Source organism: Camelus ferus, chromosome 13, assembly GCF_009834535.1.
Source record: "Camelus ferus isolate YT-003-E chromosome 13, BCGSAC_Cfer_1.0, whole genome shotgun sequence".
NCBI classification, from domain to species: domain Eukaryota; kingdom Metazoa; phylum Chordata; class Mammalia; order Artiodactyla; family Camelidae; genus Camelus; species Camelus ferus.
In genome coordinates, this window is record NC_045708.1 from 19,474,912 (window position 1) to 19,488,399 (window position 13,488).

Here is a 13,488-nt window from a genome sequence, read left to right on the forward strand (position 1 = left end):
GAAGAAAGGCCAGCAAAGGAGAAAGGTGGGAGAAAAATGGTGAGAGGCAGGATATGAGGATACAGAAATGTCCACTAGAACTACTACTTTCAGTTACTGAAAGTAACTAATGACGCTGATAAAAGCAATTTCATTGGAAGAGTGGTGGTAGAAACTAAATTTGAGAGTGTTGAAGAATGAAGGGGAGGTGAGAAAGCAAGTGAGGGCAACTCTCTCCAGAGGTTCCAATAGGTCATGGAACAAAGAGGAGGTCTACCACTAGTGGGGGCTGTGGAGCCAAAGGAGGGTTTTGTTTGTGTTTTAAGATCATAGACACTGGATCGTGTCTCTTTATTGACAGGATGGATTAAGAAGAGAAGAACATAATGATGCAGGAATGATATTAGGATAATCACAGTACCCAAGTCCTTGGAGGAGGTGAGAACAGACAGAATATAAAGCACAAATAAAAGGTCTTATCTTTGACAGGAGCCAAGAATACTATTTCCATTCTGACAAGAACAAAGCAAGGAAACATGAGTACAAACTCAGGTAGGCCTGAAGATCTGGTGGTGGTGGTATACAATAATAAGGGAGCGTCCTGTGAGACAGCTTCTGTCTGAGAAGGGGTCATCAGTTAATTATGGGGAAAGGTGAGTGAGCATGGGTACTGTGAGAGAAAAGAAGTGGTATGAAATATTAAAAGGCAAAATTCATTAGGGAAATGTAGTAGGATTTTCAAGCATGTTGGGTGTCCACTTGAGGCCCTGTAAGTAAACAGTCAGCCAGGTGTATAATTTATTCAATAATATTTAGGTATTTGAATGAACTTATACAGAAGGTAAAGAGTTGGATTAAATTAGGACTGGGGTTTAGCAAGGAGTGTACAAGAGGCAAAATTATTGAAGGTATTTGTAAGGGAGTAATTATGGTAAAGAACCATAGAATGTATGCTGAGTAAGAAGGGACAGGAAAGCAAGAGGGACATTATGGGTATTGGATAGGTCATCTACATGGATGTTGAAATTACCAAGAAAAGCAAGAGTATGGATGGAAAAGAAAACAAAGAAGATCTAGTTTTTAAAAGATAAAAGACTAGGACTTCAGTCTGAGGTATAAAGAAAGGTAGGGGGAGGCATAATACAGACTTCAAAGGAACTAGAGTTTTTGAAGGAAAAAAAGGAAAGAAATGATTTGTAAGGAGCAAGAAAACTTACTTCTGGGCCCTGAAGTATATAAGGAACAGCTCTTTTTCTTGGGGATGAGTGAGATATTCAAAAAATTAGAGGAGATACTTTTCATTGATTAGAGCAGTTCCCCACTACATGGACAGTTTCCCACACACGTCAGCATTACCTAGAGCTATCTTCTTAAAAACGCAGCATTTCCATCCACATCAGATCTACGGAATGATAATCACTAAAGATGAGGCTAGAATTCTGCATTACAAACAAGGACTCCACTTGATTCCTAAGTACACTAAAAGTTTGAGAACCAATGAAACAGTTATCTTTGGGGAAATAATATACACAATTCAAGACATACCAATTTTTTAAAAAAGGCACATCATTGCTTAATACATGAGATACATATAAGATTAAGCATAATCATCTTAAGAAATATCTCCTAAACAAGTGTCTTTTTATAGTGTCTTAATACAAATTTACTCTTTTAAAATGTGTATTAAAATATGGAATGGCATAGCTATTTAATTTCAAGGACTACTTGCCCTATGGATCATACCACCATGGTATGCTAGAGAAAGTTTAGGTCTCCACAAGAAAAAACCACAGAACATACCACAGATTTTTGTCTAATGCATGAATACAACTGTTCCACAGGAGTATAAGGGTTGGTAAGTGGAGGGTGTTATCTTACTGAGCTGGATCTCCCTCAGGGCCCAGTATCAGTCTTGGGCTCTCAGGGGTTTATTTTTCTTTTTTTGGCTTAGATTGATAGGTAGAATTACTTGGTTATTTGAAATGTGGAAAAATATCAAGCCCTCTGGAGGACCAGTCAGAGGCTGGCCCACAAACTTTTCTTGTTTTGAGTAAAGCACTATTTATTACCTTTAGACCAACCAATGTCCAAACAAAAACAAAATCACCAAGTGTGACTCCTTCAGTGAGTGGATTCCATGTGATTTTGTTCTTCAGCTGATATGTCAACAAAGCTTATAGGAGAGCATAAGGATACAGACAGACAGACAGACAGACACACACACACACACACACTCACGCAAACACACACGAAAGGCTTCTGGAATTCTGGGACAAACAAGGCAATAAGTGAAAACCAATTACAAAAGAATAGCATCACCTGGTTATAGGACTACCTCCTCCATCATGCACAGAACATAGTACTTACTTTCCTCTGACATAGTAAGGTTTGAAGCAAGGCTTGAAGTTTCAGGTTTCTGATCATTGACTTCAGGGTTGCTTACTTGACTAGGAAAACCAAAATGAATATATTAGTTGCTGATTGATTTGCTGCATTGCTAAAAGTAATTAAATCAAACCAATTTCTTCCCAGGTAAGAGGCAAGGTAAGTCTACTTCATGATATATTTATTCTTGTTTTATAGCAGTTACCTAAAGAGCTAGGGCCAGGGATAATATCCTCAGCATTCTACTGCTTTTTGTCATATCCCTAGACCACTTCAGTTTTTATATTACTCAGAAATTCCAGCTAAGCCACAGGTAGGTCAGATTTTCTCTAAAGACCATGTGGTAAAAGAAAAATTCCATAATACCTCAAACTGCTGTCACTTTGTTTCCAAAATACCACAGAAAGAAAGTACAGAGATGCCTGATTTCAGACAGTGGTTCTCATAATCACTTGAGAAGTCTTTTCAAATTATACATGCTTGCTTCCAAGAAGGGGTTCTGAACCGTAAAATGGTGCATCCCAGTATATTGCTCTTCCCCCCAACTTTTTGTCTTATAATAAAAACCCAAATTTTTATTTGTTATAAAACCAAAACTTAGCAACATCTATTTTTTTAATTTATAAGGCAAATTAAGAAAAAACTGCATACAATAAATCGTGTAAACTGGGAGCATGTCATTATGTTAGACATTTTAATGTTGGGAAGATTCTCAATGAAATTCTAGAATAGAGATTATATTAATTTTCATCCCTCACAATGCCCTCCCTCTTCCTTCTACCTTACATTCCACTCTGCAGTTATTCCCTCAACTACCAGTAAAGCACAGTGCTTAAGAGTGTAGATTCTAGAACTAGACTGCTTGGATTCATACTCTACTTTGTCAAATCTAGTTTTATGACTTAAGCCGTTGAACTTCTTTGTGCTCCAGTTCCTTCAACTGTCAATGAGGGATAATTATAGAACCTACCTTTTAAGGCTGTTATATGGATTAATGAGTTAATACATGAAAAGTACTTAGAGCAGAGACTAGAACAGAGTAAGTAAAGTGTAACATTAGCTAGCATTATTATACTACAACTTGTCCCCAGCCCAGGCTTCCTTCCTTCCCTCATTCATGTTCCCTAGCAAGAAATCCTCTCTGCTGTTCTATATTCTAGGGAGAAGTGGAGGACACTGTCCCAGACGCTCTACATATCGCAAAAGATAAGACTGACTGATAAAAGGTAAGAGTAGTTTCTACACAGCAAAATTTTAAAAAGAAGTGTTATTTATTAAAAAAATATGTAGCACCAAAATTCTTAATGCTCTCATATCTTTTCTGAATGGACCTCTAATGGACCTCTAATATCCAAGTATACTATCAATAAAGTTTTCTTTTCCTGGTATATTCTGAATGTTCAAACAATTTTTCCTCAGATGTAATTAATTTTTAAGGTAAATCCAAAGACGAAGTTCAAAAAAAATTATTTACTTAAAATTTATACATTTTTAAAAACTGAAGTACAGTCAGTTATAATGTATCAATTTCTAGCGTACAGCACAATGTCCCAGTCATGCGTACACATACATATATTCATTTTCATATTCTATTTCATTAAAGGTTATTACAAGATATTGAATATAGTTCCCTGTGCTATACAGCAGAAACTGGCTTTTTTTTTTAAATCTACTTTTATATATAGTGGCTAGCATTTGCAAATCTCAGACTCCCAAATTTATCCCTTCCCATCCTGTTTCCTCCAGTAACCAGAAGATTGTTTACTATGTCTGTGAGTCTGCTTCTGTTTTGTAGATGAGTTCATTAGTGTCTTCTTTTCTTTTTTTAGATTCCACATATGAGTTATATCATATGATATTTTCCTTTCTCTTTCTGGCTAACTTCACTTAGAATGATGATCTCTAGGTCCAACCATGTTGCTGCAAATGGCATTATTTTATTCTTTTTTATGGCTGAGTAGTATTCTATTGCATAAATATACCGTAACTTCTTTATCCAGACATCTGTCGATGGGCATTTAAGTTGCTTTTTAATTTCCAGAATATATAAGCAGCTCATACAATTTAATAACAAAAAAACAAACAACCCAATCCAAAATTGGGCAGAAGACCTAAACGAGCAATTCTCCAATGAAGACATACAAATGGCCAATAGGCACATGAAAAAATGCTCAATATCGCTATTTATCAGAGAGATGCAAATCAAAACTACAGTGAGGTTATCACTTCACACCAGTCAGAATGGCCATCATTAAAAAGTCCATGAACGATAAATGCTGGAGAGGGTATGGAGAAAAGGGAACCCTCCTATGCTGCTGGTGGGAATGTAGATTCGTACAGCCATTATGGAAAATAGTATGGAGATTCCTCAAAAAACTAGACTTCTATGATCCAGCAATCCCACTCCCGGGCATATACCTGGAGGGAACTCTAATTCAAAAAGATTCAAAAAACCCCAACATTCACAGAAGCACTATATACAATACCTAAGACATGGAAGCAACCTAAATGTCCATCAAAGTTTATTTTAATCTATTTACTCAAATGCCTATATTTTTGGAATAGCACTTAATATATACTATTCCAAGATGTAACAATGGGAATTGAAGGGTAAGGGTAAGAAATCATACTTAATAGTTATATCATTATTTCCCCAAATGGCTGATTTCTTATAATTACCTGAATGACGGGTAAAAAATAGTTTTCTGGGCCCCATCTTATACCTATTCAAATAGGATTCCAAGGAGAAAGGTACAAACTGAAAAAAGAACTTCACATTTCTTACTATAATGACTGGTCTTTTATATAAATAAGTCTGGGGGTTCACTGTTATATCTGCTGTTGAAAGATTATTTCTAGATTCTGTACCTTAGAAGGTATATTTGGATGGTCTGGTATGTGATGGATTTGGAATCTTACAGTAAAACCCCCTAAATATTCAACTGACTTTCTAGAGATTAAACAGAAACAATAGCGCCAAGACAGTAAATTAAGTCCAGCATTTTGTTAAATATTTTAAATGGTATCTAGAAAAATTACGTACTGCCTCAAAATAAAATTATGTTCAGTTACATAAACAATGTGTGCCTGATGGGAAAAAAAAAAAAATAAAATAATCTAAATATTCTAAAATAAAATAATCCTCCTCCAAAAAAGAGCAAAAACACCCAAACTCCAAAAGTGAGCATCACCAATATCTCACTCCATTCAATGGAACTCTTGTCAACAGTTAACACAAACAACCAACAAGTGGATAAACAAAATATGGTACAGACACACATGGAATATTACTCAGCCTTTAAAAGGAAGGAAATTCTGACACATGCTGCAACTTGGATGACCCTTGAAGACATTCTACTAAATGAAACAAGCCAGTCACATATAGGTAATTTATGAGTCCACTAATATGAACTACTTAGAGTAGTCAAATCATAGAGACAGGAAGCAGAATAGTGGTTAACAGGAGCTGGGAGAAGGGGTAAGTGGAGACTTATTGTTTGATGAATACAGAGTTTCCATTTGGGAAGATGAAAAATGTTCTGGAGGGGGTAATGGTTGCATAACAAAGTGAATATGCTTAATACCACTGTATCATACACTTAAAAATGACTAAAATGGTGAATTTTATGCTATGTATTTTTACCACAATAAAGAAGCTGCTGAAGGAGAGAAGGGATACTGCCGGAAAAGATGAAAGTGAAAGGTCCCATAGTACAACTGGAGAGGTCAGCCTTAGGTAAGAGCTGGGGAATTAACTTCAGAGAAAAGGGCAGCAGAGAATATTATAGAGAAGCAGTTAGGGGGTAGACTTGGTAACAGACAAATGAGGTAGCTCCTGTTTCTAATTTCTCTTTGAATTAGGGAGAAAGATCGCCAGCTGAGTAAATGGGAATAGGGGGAGAGAAGAGAAGAAAAATGATTTTAGAGACTAGGAAATACAACAAACCAGGAAGGGTGATTGGACCATCAAGAGTGTTTAAGTGCCTGTTGAGATGTACTCATGAATGGAAACTGAGACCAGTCAGCATAGTTTTCTGTTTTTCTCTCACAAGGTTCAGATGATTGGGAATAAGGATGGAATCAGTAGATAGCTGGGTTTGACTAGGGTTGTTAAACTTTAGGTTTGGGTAAAGAAGGATGACAGGGAAAAGGGAAAGAAAGTTAAGAATGTTTGTAAGGGACTGATTAAAGTAATAGGTCTTACAATTTCAGCAGCATAAGGACAATACTGAAGTCTTTTTTGAGGGAAGTGTTAATGGTTGATAGTGAAAATATGATAGATTATTTAAAACTAGAAGTATACAGTATGACATGAGGCTAGCATGACAGTAGTATAAATGAGCTGGAATGACAGTGTGTGTGGTGGTGTAAGAGTAGGTTTCTTGAAATTAAGATGTTAGAAGGGATGCAGTTCCTAGTTCATATGGTTGGTAGTCAAACGATAGGAGGTAAGAACTGTGGAAAACTGAAAATCATGGTGTCGTGGAAGCCAGAGCGTGACGTGCCAAGAATCTGCCTCTTGTCTTAAAGGGGAGTGGAGCTAATGACTAAGGTGTCCCATATCCACTTGGTAATTAATGATTAATCCCTTGGATTTCCTTTAATTCTGCTTTCTCCCCCTATTTTGTACACTGTACATCTGACTGAATAATATTCATCATTGTGTCTCCTCCACATATCACAGGATCTGAGAGAGAAGATCACACTGTTGAGTAAATAATGAGTAAATAAGAAAAAAACCAGTACTTACGTGTTTCAAGGACAAACTTTTTCACCTTAAACCAAATAATTTCGAAACCTGAAGACTGATGCTAAAAGCAAAAAGTGGGCTGTCAACCCAAATCATGCTATATGTAAACTAACCAGTAAAATTTTAAGTGGATCATTAAAAAGACATTCAACTTCCCATACCTTAAAGTTTGCTCTCCTGATTCCTGCATCTTGGCTTTTTTCACCTGCAAAAATAAATATACAAAGGCATCAATGTAGCGATCTGTTTTTGAAATTTTCTAGCTACTCAAATGGCAGCCCAGTATTAACTAATAAATTACAGGGTAACTATTTCATTTTGCTTTGCTTAGATTTATTAAATGAATCTTTGTTATATTTAAGAGTTAGAGATCAACTTCTTCGTTTTTCAAATGGGGCTCTTTCTTTTTTTTTTTTTGGAATGAAAAAAGTATTTTTCAGATTCAAGGTAAAGTGTTTACCAGGATTTTCACTCAAGATAGGATGTTTACCCTGATAAAGTAACCAAACTTGGATACAAACAGGTTAGTTTTAAATTTTAACAGACAAGTGATTATACAGTAAGTATGGCAAACTTGCTAGCATCTACTCACTTATTTAACAGAAATGTCTTTATACTTAAATTACTTACATGCCAAGAATAAAAATAAACCTTAAAAAATTTTTTTTCTTTCTTCTCCTGGTTTTATTGAGATACAGTCAACATATAGCACTGTATACTTTTTTCGGGGGGGTGGGGAGTGATGGTGATTAGATTGTATTTATTTATCTTAATGGAGGTACTGGGGATTGAACCCAAGACCTTGTGCTTGCTAGACACACATTCTATCACTGAGCTATATCCTCCCCAAAACATAAACTCTTTTCAGGTTACTGGTAATTTAAAAAATATTCTTCACACTATCCTGGTTTTTTTCCTATATTTTCATCTTTTCTAATTCCTTCTGAGGTGAAAGCATTTCCATTCAAACAGTTTAAGAATTCACAAATGGAAGATCTATGGTTAACACTACTAATGGTTTTCCCCCTGCTCTTTCATATTACAAAGTATCTGATTTTAGAGCTCTCTGACTAGAATAACTATAGTAGAATGTTATTATGCTTGGCCATACAAATTATGAATACTTAAAAGTATTGCAGGCTGACAAACTACAAAGAGTACTGCCAACCCAGTACAAAAAGTAAGTACTCACAAAAGCAGAAACCCCACTAAATAATTTTAAACAAATTTATCAGGAGAGAATATAGTTATTTAATATGATTAAATTTAACATTTCAAACAAGGTAGATAATAAATACAAGGCCCAAACAATTTTTCATGGACATTCCTCATGAGAAAACATGACAAAATAAATAAAGCAAATACTTTTGGTTTCTTGCTTATGGCATATCAAAACGTTATAGAATGTGCTTTAATTTTCGTATGTACCAACAAAGATAAAATAAAGAAAAAAGGGGCATTAAAAATACCTCTCAAAACTTAAAAACAAAATTACAGAAGCACATGAAGAAAAAAGAAAACAAAAACAAAAACAAAACCCTTGAGGGAGAACAACCCTTACTAAGCATATGAAATTCAAAAGCCATAAAGGAGAAAACAGATTTGACTATACAAAAATCCAAAACTCCTACACGATAAAAGATACCATAAACCAACCAGGAGGTCAAGGGATCCCAGGATGGTATACATACTATGACAAAAGAATTTAACTCTATTACAAATGTATGACATAACCTCACTGAAAGACATGCGAGAAAAATGTGCTGACTTGAGTTAACACTGGAAAATGGTGTTTTGACTGGAAACTGCAAAGCTAAAGACAAGAAAAATTCACCCATTTAGTTTACTGGCCTGCATAATTTCATAAATGACAAAATATAGGCTCTCATCTTCCTTGCAATCAAAGAAATGAATTTACGAGATGGTTGGTTGAGTAGGCAAAACAGTCTATGGTCTCCGGAACAGTAATCCACACAAAGAAAACCAGAGCACTGAGGAATTTAACTTACCACAGTCTTAATTTTACTAGAGCCACAGAGTAACAAATTTAGCTAATGAACTTTCACACACAAAAAAGCCCTGGAGCAAAAATTTTAAATATACTATAATGACCTCTCAAGAAAGAACTATGCTTTTTCACTTTCTATTTATGACAGTGCCAACTAAGTACAAAGAGTATGTATTTAAATAGAAATGGAGAAAATGCACCTAACATCATATCTACTAAACATAAAAAGTCTGAGGAAGGAAGATATGTTACCACCTAAGTTTGTACTTTTCATGGCCCATTGTTCACCTTGATTTCGGCAATTATGTCCTCGTATAAGTCAGGGATAGGAAGCATGTGCTACCTTGGCACTAGTGGCAGGTAAACTAATTCAAAATAAGCAAAAATAAGTGGGACTTAAACTTACAAGCTTTTGCACAGCAAAGGAAATCATAAACAAAACAAAAAGACAACTATGGACTGGGAGAAAATATTTGCAAACAATGCGACTGACAAGGGCTTAATTTTCAAAATATATGAACAGTCCATAAAACTCAACAACAAAAACTCAACCCAATCAAAAAATGGGCAGAAGATCTAAATAGACATTTCTCCAAAGAAGACATACAGATGACCAACAGGCACATGAAAAGATGCTCAACATTGTTAATTACTAGAGAAATGCAAATCAAAACTACAATGAGGTATCACCTCATACCGGTCAGAATGGCCATCATTCAATAGTCCACAAACAATAAATGCTGGAGAGGGTGTGGAGAAAAGGGAACCCCGCTACACTGTGGGTGAGAATGTAGTTTGATGCACTCACTATGAAGAACAGTATGGAAGTTCCTTAAAAAACTAAAAATAGAGTTACCATATGATTTATCAATCTCACTCCTGGGCATATATCCAGAGAGAGCTCTAAGTCAAAAAGATACATGCACCCCAATGTTCATAGCAGCACTATATACATAGCCAAGACATGGAAATAACCTAAGTGTGCATTGACAGATGAATGGACAAAGAAGATGTGGTATATGTATACAATGGACTACCCCTCAGCCATAAAAAAGAATGAAATAATGCCATTTGCAGCAATACGGATGGACCTAGAGATTACCATACTAAGTGAAGTCAGAAAGAGAAAGACAAATATCATATATTACCTATATGTAGAATTTAAAAAATGATACAAATGAACTTATTTATAAAACAGAAATGGACTCACAGACATAGAAAAGAAATATGGCTACCAAAGGGATAGGCGGAAATAAATTAGGAGTTTGAGATTAACAGATACACAAGACTATATATAAAATAGACAGACAAGGTTCTTCTGTATAGCACAGGGAATTATATTCAATACCTTGCAATAACCTATAATGGAAAAGAATCTGAAAAAGAATATATATATGTATAACTGAATCACTCTGCTGTACACCAGAAACTGACACAACACTGTAAATCAACTATACTTCAATAATAAAAATCACTGGATTTCAAAGAGATGTGTTCACACAATACAATCCAGAAACCGACAGAATGTAAAATAGCGGAGCTACTTAGGAAGAAAACAGTCTAGCAGTTCCTCAAAAAATTAAACAGAGAGTTACCATATATAATTCAGCAATCCCACTCCTAGCTATATAACCAAAAGAAATGAAAACATATGTTCACACAAAAACTTGAACATGAATGTTCACAACAGCATTACTCAAAATAGCCCCAAAGTGAAAATAACCCCAGTGTCTATGAACAGATAAATGGATAAATAAAATAATAAATGAAATGATAAATGATAAAATAAATCTATATAAATAAAATGATGAGTGATAAAATAAATCTATATAATAAAACAATATTCAGTAATAAAAGTAATTATACATGCTACAACACGAATGAACCTTAAAAAGATTATACTAAGTGAAAGAAGCCAGTCACAAAGGACCACATATTGCATGATGCTATTTATATGAAATATCCACAAACAGGTAAAATGAAAAGTAGATTAGTAGTTGCCTAGGGTTGGAGGGTTGGGAGTGTTGGGGACAGGTGACTGCTAATGGGTACACAGGAGTTTCTTTCTGGAGCGAAGAAAATGTTCTAAAATCGATTCTGGTGATAGTTGCAGAACTCCGAATATTCTAAAAATCATCGAACTATATACTTTAAAATGGATATGAACTGTATCTCAATAAAGTTGTTATTTTAAAAAATGACATAATCTTACAGGTATGTTATGACTAAAGATAACACAAAAAAGAAGAACCACTGGCAAATTCACGAATCAGAGTTCTATTTGCGCTTCTGCTAAAAAAATAATTATGCTTTAAACATTAACAGAGCAAGGGAATACAAACAACCCAATGCACAAATTCAGAATATACAGGTTTGAGGCTCAGTTCTGAGAGCTTATTCACAGTATGCCTACTTCTCCGCATCTGTTTTCTCATCTGTAAAAGAAAAATACGACTACCTACTTTACTAGGTTGCTGTGAAAATGAAACTGGGGACAGAGTGGGGAGAAAAAAAAAAGAATGAGAGAGAGCTATTTATGAAAGACAAAGTGCTATACAGCTGTTGTATTTTAGTGTTATCATTACAGACAGCAAAAATGAAGTTGAATCCCCAAACTTTCAAGATAGGATTAAGAAAATACCACTTTCTAGATAAAAAAAATTATATTATGCATCTCAAATGTCATTCCAGAATTATTATGAGATGACTTACAAGTATACAATTATAGTACATTCTAAGTTTTAACAAGAGCCTAAATCATACTAGTGCTAGATAAACTGTAATCTTAGGAATAATAAATCCAACAGAAGTCTGCATGAACCCTATGAAAAGGAAGGTGTTTGTGTCAGAATTTATCGAGCACTGTCCAAAAAAAGAGAAGCATATCACTCTCTTTACTAGAAAGTCACACTCTATATTCTAGAGGGAAGGGCTTGAACATAACCTAGGGGAAATTATACACAAAAACCACTTAATATCATTTTCTTTGATCATGCTTATCAATTATTATCTAATTATTAATTTGACTTGGCATAAGGAAATTAGTATGTAGAGAGTGAGAGGAGGCATTCCAAATTATGAGAAAGGTAAAATCTGTGGCAGAGACAACTGCCTTTTCCACCATTGCATATGGGACGTGACTTGTGATAGGAGGCAAAAAACATGTTTTTTAAGTTTACAGGCTACTGGTCCAAAAGTCACTTTTGGATCTAGTACAAACCAGTGAACATCAGATCCTGGTTCTGATCTGATGCAGCAACTGATGGAATCTGGGGCTGTTTCCCTTAAGAGTAGTATGTGGGGAAAGGAGTCACGTATTGTTCTTAACGTGTGAAAAATGAAAACAGGTAAAGCAAAGAGAACCTAATTATCTCTCCCAACCCCGTCAAAATAAAATAATTAAATAATACAATCAATCAATCAATCAATCAAAATATATTTTAAAATCAGACTGTGTAGGTAAAAAGAAGCCTAACCATGAAAGTCCTTATAAACCAGATTAAGAAGTTTTAATTTTATTATGAGGCTAACAAGAGGGCCTTAAACATGATCCACTCTGAATTTCAGAAAGATCACTCTGATAAAGTGTAGATAGTAAATGACCAGGAAGGGGACAAAATTCAATGCAAGAAAATCAAAGGAGGCTGTTGCATTAATCCAGGTATGAGAAGATGGCTTAAAAATAAGTCTCTCCTTGATAGATAAGACAAAAATTAGGAGTTGAGTATAGTTGTTCTCTTTTTGCCATTTGTTCCATCTTTTTCTTCTCATTATCTTCCAAGCCAAAAACACAATTTTAAGGTCCTTTTCATTGTTCTCAGTCAAGAATATTTCCCAAATTTCACCCCTTTTCCATGTTTTAGCTTAGAGCACACTATGGTTGCATGCACACACTGCCTCGTTGGTCTATGGTATTATTTTCTTTTAAAAATTTAAATACAAAAGGCACATATGCTCATATTTTAAAAAATCCAAACCATACAGATATGTATAAAATAAAATATATTCCCCACAATCTCCATGAAATAATCAGCACTCAGTTTGGCATATTCTAAAAATTTTTCCTATGCATATATGCTCTTTTAAAACTAGAGTTTAGCAAGCACCCTGATAGCTGTAAAGGAGTTACTTAAGTGCTTCCAATTCTCCAGAAACAGTCTTGATTTACACTTCCTTCCTAAAACCAAGTCAGGCTAGCGGTCCCTTTCATTCTTCAATAGAGTTCCAGTTTGGACAATAATATGAGCTGATTCAGAGCAGCTGAAAAAGATAAAGACTGGGGTAAGAAGACATAGTGATGACCACTGAGAGAACCATTTCTAAGTGCAGAGGACTGAGGACTGACTGGCAACAAGGAAAAGTGAAA

At 35.0% G+C, this 13,488-nt stretch overlaps 1 protein-coding gene across 2 annotated transcripts in view; it reads right to left on the reverse strand.

The window, feature by feature from the left end:
* The window catches only part of EYA3 (EYA transcriptional coactivator and phosphatase 3), an 85,898-nt gene that overhangs the window by 46,927 nt on the left and 25,483 nt on the right, over positions 1-13,488 (reverse strand). For both annotated transcript variants that reach the window (XM_006173706.3, XM_006173707.3), the window contains exons 3-4: positions 7,276-7,319; positions 2,347-2,426 (exon numbers count right to left, since the gene is read on the reverse strand). In XM_006173706.3, the coding sequence (XP_006173768.1) occupies positions 2,347-2,426; positions 7,276-7,319 (124 nt within the window). The remainder of the gene's footprint in view (positions 1-2,346; positions 2,427-7,275; positions 7,320-13,488) is intronic.